The sequence below is a fragment of the Abrus precatorius genome, unplaced genomic scaffold (assembly GCF_003935025.1).
Source record: "Abrus precatorius isolate BTA unplaced genomic scaffold, Abrus_2018 Scaffold3, whole genome shotgun sequence".
NCBI classification, from domain to species: domain Eukaryota; kingdom Viridiplantae; phylum Streptophyta; class Magnoliopsida; order Fabales; family Fabaceae; genus Abrus; species Abrus precatorius.
The window spans coordinates 651,535-672,825 of NW_020874373.1; the positions used below are offsets into that span (position 1 = coordinate 651,535).

Here is a 21,291-nt window from a genome sequence, read left to right on the forward strand (position 1 = left end):
AATTTATCTTTTAGAATATTATAAAAATATAAAAACTCTAAATTTATTATTAATCGTTTTTATTTTTATATAAAATTAGTTAATTTTATAGAATAAATCTATATACTATGTATAAAAAAGCCTCCGTGTACGTCTCTCCTTCCAAATTTGAAAAATAAGAAAATTGTCAATTTCGATAATAAGAAAACTCCCTAAAAAAATTGTATGGCAATAAATATAGGTCAACTTGAAAAACACTGCTTCGTTGTCTTTTCAGTACTCAGCTTTTCAATCACCAACAAGCAATATTGTCAATATGAAAACTTTCAGGTAAAAACAATAATATAAAAAATCCAATAAAATTATTTGTTAAAAGTATAACTAAAGGAGTTCTACACGTTTTCTTTTTTGTGAATGTTCCATTTTATAATTGCATTTGTTTAAGAAAATAATGTATAAACAATAGATCAATGAATTGTCCATTGTATTATAATTTAATTTTATTCTAAAAAATTGTACTCTTAGGAATCAGCCTAACTAATATGAATTATAGGTAATTGTGGATTTATAATATACAATTTGGTGCAATGAACCAAAAGGAGATGTTTAATAATGAATAATTACACCATGTAATAAAAATAACAAAGAGGTAATCGTCCAATTAATAGGACCTAAATTGACAAATATGAACACACTTATAACTAAGCTTACTTACATGAACATGCCTATAATTTAATCACGAAAGAGAAAGGAGAATAGATACATCACTTTCACTTTCAGACATCACAGAATAAAATTGCAATCAGTGAATTTTGTGCTGACTCCTAACACTTTGTTTCTAAGTTTAGCAGAAAAGAAAGCAATAGATGATTTGAGAATTATAGGAGGAGAGGACAAAGTTTTCAAAAATTACTGATTTTAAAATAAATAAAAAATGTGAATTCATATTTTTTTTAAATCACACATTTAAAAAATTTTAAATAAAAATTATTATTAAATAAATTTGCTCTTTCTTTTTTAAAATTAACCTAAGACAAAACTTAATTTCTTAATTACTACTCTAAATGAGAAAGATAAAAGATGTAAACTATAACTATTGCATGGAAGAAAAAGATAACAAAAATATTTTGGTTTAAACAAGTTTTTTATTTCTATAAAAATTATTATGTTTAGGGTTAGTTTATATATATATATATATATATATATAGTCTAATATATTTCGAGTAATAAGTTAGTTCATTTTAATTGTAAGAAAAAGTCATTATAAGAACTAAGTAATTATAAGAAAAAAGATTAGGAATTACTTTAAAGTATTGCAACTTTTATATGAATCAAAAAATTATTTAAGTTTTTTACTTTGAAATATTTCTAAACATTGTGCAATGAATGTAATAAAAGTCTAACACATGTTTCACATAGTGTAGTCCCAAGTTAAAACTTTATTATGCAATGAATGTAATAAAAGTCTAACACATGTTTCACATAGTGTAGTCCCAAGTTAAAACTTTATTATGCAATGAATGTAATAACTCAAGAATCAAGACAGCATTAGATATAATTAAAGTGATAGGAACCTTTCATCAATGCATAATTAAGAAGAATAATAACTCATTTTAACTTCTTTATCGATCTCAAACAGAAGTTTCAGTTTAAGTATGTTTTATAAAAAAAATTATTCTTTCTAAATAATGTATTCATCATGATAACCATTGCAAACATTGAAACGTTTCTCAGAAAACAAATGTAACATTCAAATTCGTAATTAGAATGAAGACAAAAGAGTGGCCATGCCCAATTGACACATGAAATATGTCCCAAAATTTAACCCTCATCACCATTTACATCACATAGTCAAGTTTGTGTTGTCAACAATGTTGTACTCCCGAGGCTCTCGAAAAAGATGCTTCTGCTGCTTCTCCTTCATCTTATCTGGAAATCTACCAAATTAGGAAAGTGCAATTGCAACCTTACACAATTGTGCCATTTTTATTCAACTACTCGCAAAATGAAAATAATAACCAATTTTGACGCATAAATTAATAGCCAATTATTTTCCATCACCATTAACGTAAGCATACAAATGATAAGAATGTGATTTCTACCATGACCCATTGATTGTGTAAGCTTCCATGCACACTCGACCAATTTTTACGAAAATTTATTGAGTTTTTCATCATAATAAAATGTATTGTTAAGATATTTTTAATAAAAGAAATATATTATTTGTTAATATACTACCTATGGTCCCATGCCTTTTACTCTCCTCGGCGTCTCCACAATGTCCACATGGAAGAGAAAAATATGGTCCTTTCTTTGTGACTTGGAGATAAATTAGCTGAAATCAAGCTAAGAGATAGTAAATGAAGAAGGTGAGCAACCAAAAACAAAAAGCCACGGCATTCATTGTTGTTTAATGGTCACATAAACTTAGGTTATGCTAATCATAATTAATGAAATTTGAATACTAATGGAACATTGTGTGACTATAGTCAAGCAATCAAAGGGTCCATTCATATTATTTTCATATGGCATGCAATCGCAGTTGTATCACTTGGATCCCATCTCATATTACGCTGCACAAGCAATCAGCAATACTTATGTATAGTCATGCAATAAGCAGACACACATAATATTAACTCAAGGACTAATGTCAATAATATAACGATGCAAGCTTAAAGCTCGAGAAAACCAAACACCTATGTAAAATGAAAGACACTAAGACAATAAGAACTTGTGTTTGAATCCTAAGTTTAAGAAGGAAATAATAAATACATACTAAAAACTCAATGAATTTACCGATTACTGTTGTGATTTTCTACTTTTACATGCAGTATGTACAAGTCCCTAAATTACATCCATGGTATCTTACATGCACACTATTAAATAATTGATATATGTTCTCCCAAGATGAAGTATAAATAAATTAAAATCGGAGGATCCGAACAAAATTGATTAAAGATAAACCATTTTGTATGCTGATATTACATTAAATTTGATTAACACTAGTCATATGCGACAAAACATTACATGTACGTACTTAATTTATATATTCCTTAAAAAAGCTGCATTGGAGAACCTTGTATTACAAAGATTGCAAGGGAAGGGAACATTTGAAGGTAAAAAAATCACATCAGAATAATAGAATATAGTTTGAGTGAAGACACATTTTTTAAATGCAGCTAAACAAGCAATAAGATATTCTTAGACAGTTCGAATAAGAATCAAATTCATCTTAACAACTGGAATATATATATATATATATATATATATATATAATTTAGTGAGATAATTATAAGAGATATTATCTCATAACCCAAAAAGAATTTTTTTTTTAATTAATCTATGTTTGATTGCCAAAGCGATATCGATCGTGAACAAGGAAAGACGATTGCAATAGTAGCATCTACCATGGCAGTATTCAGTTTTGGTCTATTCGTGATGATCAAATGGATTTGCATGACAATAGTAGATTCTACCATGGAATTCACTAGACATAGTTAAAGGGCTGTTTTGATTATTATTATTATTTAGTTCTAATTACAAAATTGTCACTTATTTTATTTTATTTTACTAGTTATTTTTAGAGATTTGTGATTAAAATTGTAACAAATAATAAAAACAGGATTTTTTGAAAACCAAATGTCCTCTTAACTTTCCAAATCATCACCATGGCTCTGAAACGAAAGTTAAAAGGTACATTTCTTTGTTAATTTCATCTCGTTTTCATTTGGGATCTTCAAATCAAAATTCATCTATGTGCTATCCTTATTTCTTCCTTCGTTTATCTCTTTAATTTATTTTTTTAAAAAGGCACGCTTCATTCTAATTTTATTTTTTAAAATTTAATTTTTTTTCTAATTTAAAACATTCTTTCTTTAATGTAATCCTTTTAAATTTTACTTAAATTAAAACAATACTCTGGTGAATTTATGTATATTTTCTATCATCAAGTTTCAAAATTAAACAATGCAACTTATAAATGATTTTTGCCAACATCAAATAGTTTTCAATGGGAATATGTTACTGATTTTTTTTTTTGGAATAACATATTGGTACATGATTTGAGAATTTAATGATAATAACGTAAACAAAAATGAAAGTTTATTATTTACAAATACGTGCATAATATTTACAATTTTTGCTTTCTTTTTTGGCTCCAATAAAAAAATGGTTAAATTGTAGGGTGTGGTTTGGGGGAAAACTTTCATGTTTCAGGTTCAGCCCAAAACTCCACAGTTTTGGGCTTATTCCCCAAATTTACATAAAATAAAAAAAAAGTTATAAATTATGAAACTTGAACTCAGACGACGATAATAATAATAATAATAACTTGAATCTTGAAAAAAAAAATTAAAATAAGAAAAAACAAAATAATAAATTTAAACCCTCAATTCTAAGTGGACTAACTAAAAAGAAACTTAAATTCTAATAAATATTAAAAACTAACATTTTATTAGATGAGATTAATTATATCCTATGAATTATATATAAATAATATACAATTTTTTAAAACATTTTCAAAACTAACTTATTTGAAGTGTATTGTAATTATAATAACCCATTTTATAAGCTTTATTTCTTACTTAAGTTTCAAATCTTATTTTTTTTAAATATATGTTAATATAGTTTCATATCAATAGATTTTTGTTTCTCAATAAATAACAATAACTTAAATTATAAAAATTATTTCTTTACTATTAATATTTTTTAAAATACAGAAACTAGATAAATAAAAAAGTAAGGTCTAAAGTTAAAAAAAAAGATAAGTACTAAAATTCAAATTAATTATCACTACCAATCATATTTAAACTTGTGCAAGTTATTTTTATTAATTAATTTAATTAATTAACACTCTTAAAAAATATCTATGAAGAACAAGTTTATAATCCATGGATTTCTCTCTCCAATGATTTCAATAGTTGAGAAAACAAGCACGTGAGCTGTTCTTTCTGCAAGTATCGGTTTGAATTAGAAACAAGAGTTTAGTGGTACTTTAAACTATTTTTATAGAAAAAAAATTGAAGATATTAAGTATATTTGATTAAATATTTATATATTATTATCGTGTGAGGGGTGAAGACTTTAGAGGTTGTGATCATCGAAAGTTAATGCATTCTATCTTCTCCATAAACAGTTGGACAGAGTGAAAACAAGAAACTCTCTCTCTCTCTCTCTCTCACTCATCTCATTTTCTCTGAGAAGCAAATGTGAGTAGTCACAACACACATGAATGTATCAAACACTAACACATAGATAGATAGTAATTGATTCTCATTGAATGTGTTTGTAAACTGCACAGGGAAAGGGAAGAAAATGGGTTGAAGGGTATGGATGCTGACCAACTGAGAGAGGAAGCTCATAAGATGGTTGACTTCATTGCCGATTACTACAAAACCATTCATAATTTCCCTGTTCTCAGCCAAGTTCAGGTTTTCAATTCCCATTTTTCTTTTTAATGTTATATATGTATGTATGTAACAGTGCAGTGCTCATTCATATTGTTTTAACCTTGTAATCATTGCCAAAGATTTTCTTTTTCCCCGTTTCAGCCAGGATATCTTCAGAAGCTTCTACCCGATTCTGCACCTGATTATCCTGATTCGTTGCGGCATGTTTTGAATGGTGAAAGCTTCTCGACAAACTTTTTTTTTTATGCAATTGCTTTATTGTTATTATTTCTCATATTTAGTGTGTCATAGAATTATATGAGTGATGTTAGCATTGCATGCAATAAGATGGGTGAAATGTGTGTGATGTCATGTTGTAGATGTACAGGAAAAGATACTACCAGGGGTGACACATTGGCAAAGCCCCAATTATTTTGCATATTTTCCTTCAAACAGCAGCATTGCTGGATTTCTAGGAGAGATGCTCAGTGCTGGTCTTAACATCGTGGGTTTCAGCTGGATAACTTCTCCTGCTGCAACTGAACTTGAAACCATTGTTCTCGATTGGCTCGCTAAGGCACTCCTCCTCCCTCATCATTTCTATTCTACTGGTAAGCTCATGGGCTGCTTTATTTCTTTTGAAGAGTTAATCCCTTCATACAGTACACACTACTGAGTATTTGTTTCTCTAAGCTCAAGCAAAAGAACATGTATATTCTATCTTGTATCTGAAATGGAAGAGGCTGTGTTTTCAATTGGTGTTTTAATTGATAATTGTTGATGTTATAGGGCCTTAGGTATTGAGGGAAGGAAAATAGAGACGTAACGTTTTGAAATTGATATTTACTTGGTATGAGATGATGTGTTGGATGACATGTTATAAAACATAAAGCACGGAGTTCCATCTAAATAAGAAAACAAACAATGAAACCACAGAAAAATTATGATAAACAATCTCAAGAGACAATCCAAGATACTCTAAACTATTCTAAAATATAACTACGATATTATTGGATATCCTCTAGATATTCCAACTATAATTAAGCAAATAATTCTTGATACTTCCTCCTTTTAGCTCCACAAGTTCCTTTGTGAGTTTCTTTCTTTCTTTTTTAACATGAGTCATTCTTTGTCATGTCTCTCTTTCTTCTTCTTTAATAGGATATAGACTTCTATGACCTTTATAATTTTTATTAATTGATATCTTTCATTTTATTAACCAAAAGATAAAAATAGAAGAGAAAAAAAAAAGGAGAGAAATGACACAGTTCAATTATTTAGGAACCAGGACACGTTCAGGTAGGTTTGCATATGAAATTTCTCGAGTTTGAATGAGCTTGTAAACTCATTCTTGAGATTTCTTTAACCTTCAACATGAATGAATTTCATGGATGATAAAAATTAGAACCTAAACGGCATATGAATAATATATTTGGTAGAAACTTGAATACTACATGTAAACTTGTGCAACATGGGATGTGATTTTATTGTAGGGCAAGGTGGTGGAGTTATACAGGGAACAGCAAGTGAAGCTGTGCTAGTTGTATTATTAGCTGCTCGTGACAAGATCTTGAGGAAAGTGGGAAGGGGTTCCCTTCCTAAGCTTGTGACATATGCATCTGATCAAACACACACTGCTTTGCAAAAAGCTTGTCAGGTACCTCCAATGGCACATAAAATTGAAAATGGCCTGTTCTTATCATATAAGATTATTGGAGTATTTATCATCTTGTTAATCGAATGATTGTCTGATATCTAGTCATTTGATATTTACTTTACAATGAGATCGCTTTTATAATGAAGTATAATGGCTTTTTACTTTACATTGGCAGATAGCAGGACTTGATCCAGCGCTTTGCAGGTTGCTTAAAACTGATTCTTCCACAGATTATGCGCTTTCTCCTGATGTACTTTCTGAAGCAATTTCAAATGACATGGCCAGCGGTCTTATACCCTTTTTCTTATGTGCTACTGTAAGAATTAAATGCTTCTGATATGAATTTGTAACAAATTTGATGGAACTGTATTAGGACAAAAAAGAAAATAGATGAGGAAAAGCGATGAAATGTGTATTATTCATACAACTCTTTGGCAATAGAGCCAGAGATGAATTACAATAGTACTTAGCGTATTTGAGAGTCCCTGGCTTCTACCCACTCCCTAAGAGTCCAACCCTTTCTAAATGACAAGATCCCTCTCTCAACCTCTCCTCTTATTTATAGTCAACATGCCTTATTTCTTCAGCTAACTAACCTAACTAACTTTTCACTAAAAGATCCTAATCCGAATAGACATCTGACACAATTACTATACAACGAGCTTAACTTTGTAGCCTTGTCCTCGTGGGTGTATCTTACACCCAATATTTTATCATATCAGTTTACTGAATTTCAAATTGGAAATTGTTCTACTCATCTAATCATTAGATCAAGGGATAGCATATCTTTCTTCATGTTGTGATCAGGAGCTCTGTTTCTTCGTTATTTCTTGTTGGGAACAGATGATTAGGGACTGGGTCAATAGGGTCTATGTTAGGACTAACAAAGGGGAGAGTACAAGATTGGGACGCCAGTCTGTAACTAACAATAATAGTCTGATAGACAGTTAATTGTAGTACACAGGAGAGAAAATAAGAAAGGGGCGGGGGTGTTAGTTAGGGGCATTGTTGATTGATTTAGGAAGTTTGGGGAGAGTCCATGTCTCTTGACTACCTAGAATAGAAGTCTCAGATGCCTATAATAAAAGGTTAAGGTATCTGTTATTCTGCACCACTGGCTTGTATTTTCATTTCCTCATCTCTGATAGTGTATCCTATTTATACAGAGGTTTCTGTTAATAAACTTTCTGTTTTCTTTTTATATTCTAATCCAGTTCAATTATCGATGTGGTTCCAGGGACAAGTAACCTTCGTTTCATGCAGTTTTTCTTTTTGGATCTTAAATTATACATGCAAGAGACTTCATATTGAAAATTATGCATGTTGACTTTTACAAGATATTAAATCTTGAGATGGTACTGAATGGATACTTAACATGGTAAATGTTTATCACTGAAACTCTGTTTGGCGCTATGTTGGTTCTGTTTTTCTTGTTAATGAATGGTGATGTATCTGAATCTTTACATCAACTTGAGGCAACTCTAGAGTCTAGTATTGGTAGATATTAAGTTTCTGGCATTGATTGCATAAACTCTGCATTTATACATGCAGGTTGGTACCACCTCATCAACAGCTGTTGATCCTCTGCCTGCATTGGGAAAAATTGCCAAGGTAATATATTTGATTGAATTAACATGCTAGTATAACCATTGATGCATTGTATTAGAGAATATAGACTGCAAACAGGTTTTCTTTTCAACACGGAAAGAACAGGTGACTGACTGACTCGTAAGAAACTAAGAAGGCAGCTGGAAAGACGAAAACCAGAATGATTGTTCAGCATGTTAGGAATTCAAGGAGATAAAGATAGTTGTGGAGTATGTTTGGTCCATTATCCACATCTTTGGCTTTTAGGATGACTGATTCTTGAACCTTCATCTAACAGCTTAAGCTCTTGCAAGATTCGCCCATGAAATGGCCTGCATTGAATTTTTGCTTTTGAATGCATTTTGGAGAGTTATACAATCTGATAATACTCTGATGCATGTTTATTTGGCAGACCAACCAACTTTGGTTTCATGTGGATGCTGCTTATGCTGGAAGTGCTTGTGTATGTTCAGAGTACCGCCACTACATTGATGGCATTGAAGAAGCAGACTCATTTAACATGAATGCGCATAAATGGTTCCTGACTAATTTTGACTGTTCACTACTTTGGGTTAAGGTATCTTAATATATTTTTCCCCTCAATATCACTTCTGCATCTTTATTTGTAGTTGTAACATTTCAATTTACTTCATAAACAAGAACGTAAGCAAGTCAAACTGATGATGAGTTGATGACAGGACAGGAGTGCTCTGATTCAGTCACTGTCAACAAATCCTGAATTTTTGAAAAACAAGGTAAGTTCCTATTTGTATATTTGAGGTTTTCACTGAAGTTTTTCTGTAAGAGGTTTCCAAACTTTTGAAGCGTCCTAACTTTTATTCTTTTTAATCTCTCTTTGTGTGTGGAGCTTTTATAATTATTGTTGTTGTTTGTTTTTTTTTTTTTTTTTGGTTATATTATCACATTAAATTTATAAGTTGGTTCTCTAGAAGAAAATTGAAGAATATGAATTATCATTTACGTAGTCCAAGCAAAAGGAGCATTCTGCTTTGAAGGAACCCAAATGGTAAATAAATAAATATCAAGGTACAAAATTTTGGTACTACAGTTTAACTATCTTTATGTTATAAACCATTAAAGAAAGAAGAGAGAGACATCGTACAAGAAAAAAACAAAATTGCAGCACCTGGAATGTTCTTCTTCCTCTTTTTCTTCTTCCTACAGAGAGGTGCTTCCAATGCAATAAATAATTATTGATTACTTATTGGATGACCTAGAAATAAAGCTGGAGGTATTTAACACCCCCCTCTTTTTTTTTTTTTTTTCCTTCTATATCTCTGTAAATTTAGTTTCCTCTACCTCTCTCATGGATTAGGCGTAATCTTTTGAGGAAACAGAATTATATGGGATATGTTTATTAAATAGAAAGTATGAAAGTATGTGATTTGAAAATTGATGTACTTTTGTTCATTCCTTGTTTACTTGTGTTTTTATGCTATTGAATTTGCAGGCCTCCCAAGGAAACATGGTCATAGATTACAAAGATTGGCAAATTCCTCTTGGACGTCGCTTCAGGTGTTTCTTTGGAAGTTTTCCTTTAGAAATATTTGCCATTTCGTTTTCTGTTAACAGATAAATATATTTTTGTGTTTGATATTGAAATATCTCTCTTCCTTTCAATTTGAATTATTTTGCTGAGGGCGAGAATTTACATGGATATCCATGTCTGCACATACATAAATTCGCATTATTCATGCATTGGCCCTTCTAACTCATTATAATTAAATATATTCAATATTATAATTAAATATATTTAATAATTTGTGTGAGATAATGATCTGTAATGTTTCTTGAATTTTATGGATTTATATGTCTCTGAGTTTCTTTCTTTCTTCCTTTTTCCCATTAAGAGGTAATGGAAACTTCTGATGTTATAACTTCTATCAAATCATTGGATTATCTATTTCTAGTAAAAATTTCTGTATACCTTAAATATATATAATTACCAGAAGATATGTAACATTGGTTATTCACCTACACTGGGCTCCAGATCATTAAAACTGTGGATGGTGTTAAGACTCTATGGATTGGAAGGTCTCCGTAGTCACATAAGAAACCACATTGAAATGGCTGCTTATTTTGAGGAGCTTGTTGGTCAGGACGCAAGATTCGAGGTATTCTTCCTTCTGGGAAAATTTTCATTCTTCATTTCTTAATTTAAATGCATAATGCATTATGTGGACAATAGTAACTTGGTATTACAGATTTGCTCCAAATAATTTGGTTTAAGCCAAAATATGGCAATTAGGAATGTCGTCTTAATTACTTTATTTAATTCTCCGCCTTTGCCTTGAAAAAAATTGCAACAAATTATGTACACAGGTTATTGCGCCTCGTACATTCTCTTTAGTATGTTTTCGACTTTTGCCTCCTCTCAACTCAGAAGATCATGGCAATAAGCTAAATCATGATCTACTTGACTCGGTAAATTCAACAGGAAATATTTTCATAACTCACACGGTATGCATAAATTATCTTTAAAGTTTTGTTTTATTTTCACTTATTTCCCTTTAATTGATGATAACCAATATGTGCAGGTTCTATCAGGTCAGTACATTCTACGTTTTGCAGTAGGAGCACCATTGACTGAAAGGAGGCATGTCAGTATGGCGTGGCAGATTTTGCAAGATAAAGCCACTGCTCTACTTGAGAGTTTATAGAATAAATCTGTTCTCAGAATCAACCATTTCTTTTTGAGACATCTGGTGTTTCCCAAGACTGCATTAGTTTATGATTTTTTCCTCTACACATGATTCCTTCGTTTTGGCAACAATGTCATGTGCGTAAGCCTGTAGGAGATTTCTTTTTTGTGAAGCAGCAATGTTCTTTTTCTTACAAGTCAAAATTCGAAAATAATTGCCAGTTGTAAACAGCCAGCGTAAACGGAGCAACAAAATAACAAGAAAAAATAGTTATTTTGGTCCTATGAAGGATCATAGGTTCATCAGTTTAGTCATTGAAAGATAGAAGTTGGTCTTGAGGTCCCTAAATCTTCAGTTTGTCAGTTATTTTGGTCCTATGTAATGATCATCGCTTAACATTAAGGGAAATACATTTAGGGCATGCTAAGTGCTACGTTAGATGCGTGTGACATGAAATTTGTCCTCCTTTCCATGCCGATATGACATAATTTTGATATAAGAATTTGTCATTTTGTGTGAACCATTGGCACCCTTTAAGTTAGTAACAATTTTTTTTGTTAAACAAATACATGTATAATCTTGTCCACTGTTAAAACGATAGGATCAAATATTATATTAATCTCAAATCATGTTTTCTTTGCCTACTCAAACAATTAATAAATTAAATGATGCTTAATACTGGAAGAAAAGAACGAATTTGCATATGCATTGATTAATTTATGAAGTGTTACATCAGACTATTATAGGACTATGATACAAAAAAACTATACATTTTCCCACAAAATGCTTGCCGAACATTCTATACAAAAAAACTTGAATGGTTTCTTAACGCCTTTGAAAATTAAACATCTTCACTGATAAGGCAAAGACCAATGCAAAGACAACAGGGAATGCAACCATAACAGCTGCAACCACACCCAGAAAATCATGCTTGAAGCCAAAGTAACTTCTCACAAAGCCTTCCACAGTTGTAGTGCCATCAGTGGATTCCAGCCTTTGATTAATATCTCCATATTGTGAAGCCACCAATCCGTACAAACTCCAAGCCACAGGATTTCCCCAACTGTACCATCTCCACCATACTGGGATCCTCTGTTAGACAAATAAAACAAAACAAATTAGAATTTGTTCCTATGCTTATAAAGTATAAATCTACAAAGCATAAATATGAAAGGAATCCAAACTTACAGGTCGTGGGACTATGAACCCTGAGAAGAGATTCCACACTGAATAGAATGCAGAGGAAACTATAGAGGAAATGTGCTGGTTTGGGGTCACTGCCACTGACATCATGCCATAGTAGGTGAAGTATAGGAAGGTGAAGTACATGAAGAATAGGTACCAGAAAACTTTAGTGACAGTCCATTCAAAACCAATCATCGCATAAATTATAATGCCATAGACCACAGCTTGTACTAGAACATATGGGAGCTCAATGAGAACCTGCAAGATAGGAAGATAGAATTAGAAAGAACCAGAATTAAATTATTTACAAATAACGGAGTAAATAGATGGAATTGTTTTAAATACTCCAAATAATTTTTTGAATTACAGAATAAAATATTAATTGCTTTTGTGTTTCTAGGTATTAAGTGCATCTTTTTTCTATTTAACATTTTCTTAATAGTGTTAGGATGGTGATTTATGAGGATGTAGGAACATTCATCAGACAAGTTTTTAAAATAAGGAATTGCTTGCCTGAGCAAAAGCATATGGCAAAGCTGAGTACATTCCAGCTGCTTTTTCCCTATAAAACACTGTTCTCTCAACAGAAACCACTGGCTGCACTGCATTGGCATTCTTAATGCCAATAAGGAGAACAGCAGCATACATGGAGCCCATGGCATTGAAAAGATCTTGTTGCTTTTCACTGCAATAATTGATGTCAAAGTTTGCTGTTAGATCAAACAGAAGTTACTGATCGTAAGAGTTTGAAGCTATTAGTTTGCAGTTTGATCTTACATTTTGGAGCCAAGGTTCCAAAACATGCTACCAAGCAAAACAGCAACAGCAGTTGAGTAAAGAAATCTTAGGGCCGTGTATAAAGGATTGCGCCAGTAGGACCAATGCTGTTTCCATAAGCAAGCCATGCATTGAGTGAAGAAGGATGTTGAGTATTGTGAAGGAAAATAAAGGTCTTGTGAACCAGGAGCTGGACTACTCAATTCTTTAATGAGTGCTTTGTTTCTCCTGTGACAAAATACCAATGACCAAATATCAGTAAACATTCTATACTGTGCCTATAAGTTCTTTCTTCTAGTGGATTATTTTTGAGTTCTAAGTTTGATTAGACTTCACAAAGTAAAAATACCTGTATAACTCTGAATTTTTGTACACTTCTGCAAAATCAATCCCTAATTCCATTTCTTTAGCTGAAGTTGAGACTTCCAACATCCATGTTGCTGGATTATACCCATCTTTAATCTTATTGACACCTTGGATTCCCTTCAAGATAAAGTGTGCACATGAGTAAAATTTTTGCATGAACAAAACATGAACTCGGTATTCCTTATTTTTTCATAGCACTTATATTTTCTACCTCAAAATAACTAATCAAATGAGAAGAATGATGTCCAAGTGGCCCCACATATATCTCTTGCCCTCCTTGCTTCATTAGCAAAAGCTGCATTTCATTGTGACAAAAAAGGTTAGAAATTCAGTGTTGGAAGAGTAAGAGAACAAACAAAAATTACATTTCTTGATTCTGCCTATTTCACCTCATCAAAAGATTCAAATATATCTATGCTAGGCTGATGGATGGTACAAACAACTGTTCTTCCTGTGTCAACAGTGTTCCTCACTGTTCTCATGACAATAGCAGCAGCTCTTGCGTCTAGCCCAGAAGTTGGCTCATCCATGAATATTATAGAAGGATTTGCCACAAGTTCAACTGCAATAGTCAACCGTTTTCGCTGCTCCGTGGAGAGACCATTAACACCAGGCAATCCAACTAATGCATTCCTTAGTGGTTTCAGTTCCACAAGTTCCATGACTTCATCAATGAACATCTGCAACCATAAATCAGTTTCAAAAACTTAGCAACATTGATTAAACATTTTTTTTAGTAACACTCATCTTTTTGTTTCCGAGTTATTTTATGACATTATAATTCCTACCATTAATGGTAAATAACACTATTTCTTTTGCTTTTGCACTCGACCACATAAAAATTTACTTGCAAACTCAAATGTATGGATTTCTTACGTCAGCTTAACCCACAGAAGTGTAGTGCTAGAAATATTACAATAAGCCACATTGGAAATGGATGCAGTTTGACTAAAATGGCCACTTCATGGCAATCTCTAGTGTTCAAACTGAACAAAACCCTCTATTAAAATAAAATCAGTAAACATGAAGGCAAAGAGCATGCATGAAATTCAGATACCAACCTTCCTGGTTTCAGCACTGATGTCTGGGGACAATCGGAGCCATGCTGAATACAGCAAGGATTCATACACAGTAACATGAGGAGAATGGATATCATTTTGCTCACAGTATCCAGAAATCCTGGCAAATGTTTCTTGCTTCTTTGGATAACCAGAGATTGAAATGTTCCCCCCAATATATCCCCCAGTTTTTCTACCAGCGAGTACATCCATCAGAGTTGTTTTTCCGGCCCCAGTGACACCCATCAAAGCAGTGAGAACACCTGGCCTAAAAGCTCCACTAACACCTTTCAAAAGAACCAACTTATCCTCAGCAACACCTCGGTTCCTCATTTCCTGCAAATATTTATAATTTTTGTTTCATAATAATGCTTTGAAAGTTGAACAAGCCTTTTTCATTTTATTTTATTTTTTGTTTCTGCTTTACCTGTGGCATGTCAACAGAATATGTTACTTCATCAAAGGTGATGGAATGTGGCTCAAAAGGAAGAACCATTCCTCTTTTTCTGTTGTTATGATTTGTCTCTTCAGCAACCGTTTCTTGCCTAGTGGATAAAGATTGATGAGAGTTGCTTCCGCTTATATTTTCACCATTTCTCACTGTGAAGTAGCTCCAATGTTAGCCATAAGGTGTTATGTGAATTAAAAATCAACTATTACTGATCTAGAAATTACTACATTTTCAGTTGTTATGAGATGTAAGTACCTCTATTTGAGTGCTGAGAAAAACTATATTTTAGTTGCTTCAACACATTAGTTCCTTTTGTACTACCACCATTCTGCTCATTGCTTTGAGCTTCCTCTGATATAACGGCCTGATGTTTCCCAATTGCTGCATAATCAATTTTGTGATATTAGTACAAAAGCCTATCTTAGCTGTTTTATTATACATTTAAGGTAAAGAGACTCACGATTTAAGAATGTCAGAGCAAGCATGTAGCCAAAGTTGAAAAGTAATGTGTATCCAGCCAAAGCCCCAACACCTATCCAGTACCAATATGATTGAGTGAAGAAACCGCGTGATTTCAAAACTTCAACTCCTAGTGGCTCAATTGAGTTAGGAAGAACCTTTCATAAGAAAATATATCCATACATCAGATTATTTATATCAAGGAAGGATGAAAGCGAACATATAGGTTAATCAAAAACTTACATGTCTCCATCTATCTCCAAGGAACTCATTATTCACCATGGCATTCTGTCCATACATCATAGGTGATATCCAAAAGCCCCACAGCCACCATTTTTTTATATTGTCTGGGGGCATAAAGTAAAGGGAACAAAGGAGCATTGTTAGTCAAGAACAAAATGAGAGAAAGGCTGTGATTGTTATGTTTTTCATACATGATACCTTTTGATAGGAGAAAACCACTCATAGAAAAAAGGATGGCCAGTGTAAATGACCCAAGAGTTAGAGCCACTGTCATGTCCCTCCCAATTGCAGCAATAAATCGGAATAATGCTGAAGCCATCTGGTTTACTAGTACAAGAATGAGGTATTGCCTGAACAATCTGTATTAGGAAGACACAACACATAATTATGTATTAGTAAGATTAAAATAGAACATAAGACAAGGGAGAAAAGATCAATTCACTGGTTTAAACTCATGTACCTTCCAACATATGGATCAAAACCAATGACATAGTAGGTGAGGAATACCCAAACACCAACTTCCACAAAAGTCATGGGGATTTTTAGGATCCATGCAGGGAGTGCATACACCCATGAAGGGAAGAAGAGATAATCCCTTTGCTTGTAGAAAACAGGAAGCCTTGAAACAACCATGGAAAGTTCAGCCAATCCATTGAACATAATCACAACAACGCCATAGAACAATGCACCAGAATATATGCCTCCATGAGTGACTGAATCTCTATGCATCTCAGTTCGGAGGAAAATGGTCATAGCGATAATTGCCAATACAGCAAGCTAAAAGGAGGGGTAAGACATCAGTTAGACAACTATAGAATCAGATGATAAGACAATAAAATGAAACATTCAAATTTCCAAACTTACTTGGCAAAGCTTGAAGGTGTACACAAATGAATTTCTCTTCATAAGTAAATATTCTCTTGATAAGCAAGCTTTTAACAGTTCCCATTTCCCCACACCATATTTTTTGGTTGTCAAAGCAGCTGGATGGCTCTTAGACTTGTCAAACTCAGTAGCAAGTTCTTCACCAAGGCTTCTCCCTACATGAAATGACTGATGTGCCTCAGAAAACTCTTTGGCTGTGATGAATCTATATGGTACATCTTTTTGTGTCCAATACTGCTCCTGATCTTTCCTTGATGTCACCTATGGCATAATTTTTGTAGTCATAATTAAGTTACAGTACATAAAAATCCCACTTTTTCCATTGTAGACTGATTAATCATTAAAGGAAGACACAGGGACACTTACTTCTTGCAAAAAGTCTGCCACACCTTTCCTCTCAGGACATTTAAAACCCATTGATTCGAAAAATTCAAGCACGTGTTCGCGAGGACCCTGGTACACAATGTGACTATCAGAGAGAAGAATGATGTCATCAAAAAGATTGTAAGTCTCTGGTGCTGGCTGCAGGAGTGAGATGACTTCGGTTCCTTTGAGAATGTGGACATATTGCTTGAGTGAATTCACAATTTGAAAAGTTGTTGAGCTATCCAAACCAGTGGATATTTCATCCATGAAAAGGGCTTTTGCTGGTCCAACCAACATCTCCCCTGTAATCATAGGTTTATAATTATTATTAAAGATTCTCGCACATAATCAATTTATTCAGGTGATCAAACAAGATACACTTCAATTTTGAAATCAGGTTCATTTTACCTGTTGTAACGCGTTTCCTTTGTCCACCAGAGATACCTCTTAACATTGCATTTCCTACAAACGTATCAGCACAGACCTCCAGACCCAAAATCTGCAAATTCATAGCAAAGAAATAAGAGACTTTGAAACAAATTATGATGAAATAATCAGAGACTGTTTCTGAAGTATAAATTTTACCCTTAGGACATAATCTGTTATCAAATTTGCCTTCTGGCCTTCAGTTGCTATAGCCTGTGCATTGAGTCAAAAGGACAACCATTTAATTAACAATCATTTCTTTGCTGTTACAACTAATTTATCACCTATTTTTTCTTAACAAATTTCTTATGGTGAGAAATTTTGAAATTATTAGCAAGAAGTAGAATTTCCAAAATCAAACAGGTATGACATTAAAATAGCTAAGCTGTTATATTTTTCTCTTTTGTTTGAAAGTCTACCAGTTATTCAACAATTTAAACGGAAGGCTTAAGGAATGCATGTTAAATATGACAAACAACGGCCTTAGTTACCTTCATGTAGACATCAATGTCTGGGTCAGGTTTGATGTTTGCCTCTTTTTCTCTTCTGGACAATTCTGCTAGCAAGTCTGCAGAATGCCAAAAATATTAGTCTCAAAAGTTAATTTTCATCTAAAATGTCAGTCTATGTTTTCAATACTGAGTTTAATAATGAATATAAGCATAAAGAATTCCTGTGAACTAACCATAGCGAGGCCCAACTCCTTGGACTCTTGCTGAGAAGGCTAAGGTTTCTCTGACTGTCATTTCTCCAACATGAAGATCAGTTTGATTAACATAAGCAGCAGTTCTTTGGGGTACAAACTCATTCATCCCATGACCATTATAAGTCACCTTTCCAGAGAACTGATAAAGAAGCCATGCTATATTAGCTAGAGGTCCAAGAAATAGAGCTAAAAACATGAAAACATAGTTAAAAGAAATTAAAAATATCTCCTCTTCAATATTCTAACCTTTAGTTTTGGATCAAGTTTTCCAGCCAAGGCCAACAGGAGTGTAGTTTTCCCTGAACTTGGAGGGCCCAAAAGCAATGTCATTCTGGAGAGTAGGAAAAAAAAAATCAATGTCATGTTGGTTCCAAGGGTCCAAGCTAATTATGGTCTTGTCCTCCGAAGAGATATCAATAAATATGACGGTATTTGAATTGGTACCTGCCAGGCTTTATTATTCCACTAACATCTTGGAGAATATTTACATGTTGTTTTTTATTTGGAAGTATATGAAGAGAGTTCAACAGGCCCTTGAAAAAGAAAAATTCAAACCAAATTGGCAAGTTAGAATCTTCTTCAATACGATCATTTAGCAAGCTCTAGTCTACTATATAACAAAGTTGGTACCACTTACCTCCACTATATTAACCATGAAGTTAGTGAAGGTAGGCAAAGCTCTAGTTCCCACGTGAGCTTCCGCTTCAATATTCAAGTTCTCAAATCGCACCTCTATAGTAGGAAGATCAATTCCAACTCTGATATCATCCAATCCAGGAAGAATAAGAGGAGAAGCCATTAGCGCATTATGATAAAATATCACCTCTATTGAAACCAAGAAGAAGAAATGAGAGTGGGATTCTCACCTATCAATTCTGTCCCTGAGCTTGAGCAAAAACTTCTCATTGTCCTCTTCAGCAATTCTCACCAGTCTTTCAAGCAAAGCTCTCTTTTCTTGCAATCCAAGTTTCTGCACATCGATCTCACTGGCTTCCCCTTCAGATGAAGTAAGCAAAGCTTTCCTCAAACGTGAAACAGTAGGAAGCTTCTGAATCGCAGCCCATTTTAGAGCTTCTTCATCATCCTCTTGGTGGAATGAGTTTGAGAAAATTTCAGCATCACTGTTTCTCCAAATTGATGAACTACCAATCCTGAAACTACCCCCGCCCTCCATACACAAAAAGTTTCAACCTTTACACAACCCCAATTGAACTCAAATAACTATTTCCAAGAATCAACGACAAATCTTAATTAAAAAATGAAGTATTTGAAAGTAACAATCCAAGTTTGTTTCTTCTGCTATCGTTTTGTGTGGTCGAAAGGACCCAGTTCCTTTTGTTTGAATGGGAAACAGATGAAGATGATGGAAGATATATATAGAGAGAGAGGAAGGAACGTGGGTGTTATTGAAGATTTCATTTTCAGAGTTGTCAAAATTGGTGGGGATTTGAAGTGTGCTTTGTAACATAACATAGCTGCGCATGCCATGTCATGAAGTTGCTTGAAACTGGGAATTACGTCGAAAAAGGTAGCCAAACCGTGCCAGCTAGACACGCTTCCGCTTGGTTCAGTTTATTTTCTCTTTTACTTCCTTTGAGGAAAGGAATCAAATAGTGTATTAATGACATCATTGATTATGTTATGTTATGTTCTTATTTTATGTAGCTGACGGTAGATTCGGCTTATCCGATGTAATAGTTTTAGTTTAAACTGGTTTTATTTTATCATCACATTCATTATGCGCACGTGCATTTAAAAGCTTGGTTAAGGGTGTCTAGGATTGGATTAGACTAATTAAAAACAAATTTAACACTCCTTTATCGTCAATTAATATTTTTTAAGTTATGTTAATTATAAATAATTTATTTTATAAAAGAATATATAGTTATTATATAAAAGTTATAAAAATATAATAAATATTTATTTTTTTAATAAAATTTACTATTATTAATTGTTTAGGGTCAGTCTTTGAAGTTGAAGTTAATAAAACTCATTCTTTTATACTAAAAAGTCTAAAAAATTAGGTAAAATAAAATTATCTTTATTTAAACGTATGTATTACAACAAAGGACGTCTTGTCTATTTCACCCCACGAAACAGCTATTCTTGTATGTATTTTATTTTTTTTGTCAACTTCTTGTATGTCTTAAATATGCATTAACATGATTGACTAAATGTAGCAAAGACTTAGTTGTTCTTTTTAAACCTGCGTTAAAAATTAAGAATGATGATATTTATTCAATATTTAATAAAATGTAAGACATAATTATTCACAACTTTATTTATGCACCTCGATTTGAATAATCAGAAATTTGTTTCTATTTTAAGTTCAGTAAATATACAAAAAAAAGTGTTAGGAGAGTTTTATTCACCCAAATGAGTTTCCCTAATTTGACTCAGATTAATAAGAGCTCCATTTCAAATAAAAAAAAAAAGGTGAAGGCTCCCTTCAGTGAATCTGTCTTTGACTAAAAAATTTAAGTGCACATACTCACGACCCACCTCACCTTGGAGGCTTCGACCAAGTAAACCATTTTCTATGTTCAATTGTTATGTGCCAAAAAGAAATCCATGATTGTCAAACAACATAAATCATTTCCTCACATGTTACTATATGCGCATGTTTAGAAAACGGCATGAACAATTGAACATTACTGGTGTTAATAGCATTTGATGTGTCTTAAGGCCAAAATAAAGTAAATATATTAACAACAATTAATCTCATACTCAAATTAATTAGTAAGCAAGCACCTGCCATTATAAATTATATTTTCTGAAGCATCTAATTAAAGTTGTCAAATAATCCACGGCTGCCAACCATCAACTAAATGTTCTTTTCACATGTCTGATAAGTATTTTGCAAGGATTGTTTCATTTTCTCTTATTTTTTTTCATTCAAAAATTATGTATTTAAATAATTTTCTTGTTGTATATTACATAATCAGTGATGTTAACGTGTTATTGTACGGCTTTGGTGGGATTTGCAGTGATCTTCGAAGTTGGACACGGAAAAAGGAAACAAATATAATATAAAATGAAAATTGACGTGATAGTGATTTGAGACCCGTTTGTGGATGACAACCCCATGACCAATAA

General features: G+C 32.7%; 2 protein-coding genes across 5 annotated transcripts; one reads left to right on the forward strand and one right to left on the reverse strand.

Moving 5' to 3' along the window:
• Window positions 1–5,055: 5,055 nt before the first annotated feature.
• On the forward strand, window positions 5,056–11,832 carry LOC113861307 (tyrosine decarboxylase 1). 2 transcript variants are annotated; one of them, XM_027494041.1, is made up of 13 exons: window positions 5,056–5,186; window positions 5,279–5,408; window positions 5,529–5,601; window positions 5,747–5,977; window positions 6,860–7,023; window positions 7,199–7,339; window positions 8,575–8,634; window positions 9,023–9,187; window positions 9,309–9,365; window positions 10,082–10,146; window positions 10,622–10,745; window positions 10,954–11,091; window positions 11,169–11,832. In XM_027494041.1, coding segments are annotated over exons 1-13 (1,473 nt in total). In that variant the 5' UTR covers window positions 5,056–5,184; the 3' UTR covers window positions 11,292–11,832. The 2 variants fall into 2 exon arrangements, with proteins under 2 accessions (XP_027349842.1, XP_027349843.1); XM_027494042.1 differs by having other exon boundaries at window positions 5,064–5,186; window positions 10,954–11,055; window positions 11,169–11,685.
• Window positions 11,833–11,954: 122 nt separating this feature from the next.
• Window positions 11,955–19,369, reverse strand: LOC113861309 (pleiotropic drug resistance protein 1-like). 3 transcript variants are annotated; one of them, XM_027494045.1, is made up of 24 exons: window positions 19,062–19,369; window positions 18,833–18,953; window positions 18,640–18,728; window positions 18,442–18,526; window positions 18,175–18,334; window positions 17,981–18,057; window positions 17,649–17,702; window positions 17,472–17,562; window positions 17,064–17,365; window positions 16,677–16,958; window positions 16,273–16,589; window positions 16,011–16,171; window positions 15,813–15,916; window positions 15,571–15,727; window positions 15,366–15,491; window positions 15,087–15,259; window positions 14,663–14,995; window positions 13,991–14,281; window positions 13,813–13,896; window positions 13,585–13,718; window positions 13,236–13,463; window positions 12,972–13,143; window positions 12,462–12,716; window positions 11,955–12,365 (listed from the first exon to the last, which is right to left on the reverse strand). In XM_027494045.1, the coding sequence occupies exons 1-24, from the start codon at window positions 19,367–19,369 to the stop codon at window positions 12,099–12,101; spliced, it is 4,371 nt and encodes a 1,456-aa protein (XP_027349846.1). In that variant the 3' UTR covers window positions 11,955–12,098. The 3 variants fall into 3 exon arrangements, with proteins under 3 accessions (XP_027349846.1, XP_027349847.1, XP_027349845.1); XM_027494046.1 differs by having other exon boundaries at window positions 12,065–12,365; window positions 15,087–15,204; window positions 15,410–15,491; XM_027494044.1 differs by having other exon boundaries at window positions 12,065–12,365; window positions 15,532–15,727.
• Window positions 19,370–21,291: the final 1,922 nt, after the last annotated feature.

What these genes read in the sequence shown, in the direction of transcription:
- LOC113861307 (XM_027494041.1), top strand. An exon ending in GTTCACTACTTTGGGTTAAG is followed by an intron (nt 9,188 to 9,308) that starts GTATCTTAATAT and finishes AGTTGATGACAG; the next exon opens with GACAGGAGTGCTCTGATTCA. An exon ending in CTGAATTTTTGAAAAACAAG is followed by an intron (nt 9,366 to 10,081) that starts GTAAGTTCCTAT and finishes TTGAATTTGCAG; the next exon opens with GCCTCCCAAGGAAACATGGT.
- LOC113861309 (XM_027494044.1), bottom strand. Translation starts at nt 19,369, where the DNA reads ATGGAGGGCGGGGGTAGTTTCAGGATTGGTAGTTCATCAATTTGGAGA. An exon ending in ACACCTTCAAGCTTTGCCAA is followed by an intron (nt 16,590 to 16,676) that starts GTAAGTTTGGAA and finishes CCCTCCTTTTAG; the next exon opens with CTTGCTGTATTGGCAATTAT. An exon ending in ATTCTGTTGACATGCCACAG is followed by an intron (nt 14,996 to 15,086) that starts GTAAAGCAGAAA and finishes AAATATTTGCAG; the next exon opens with GAAATGAGGAACCGAGGTGT.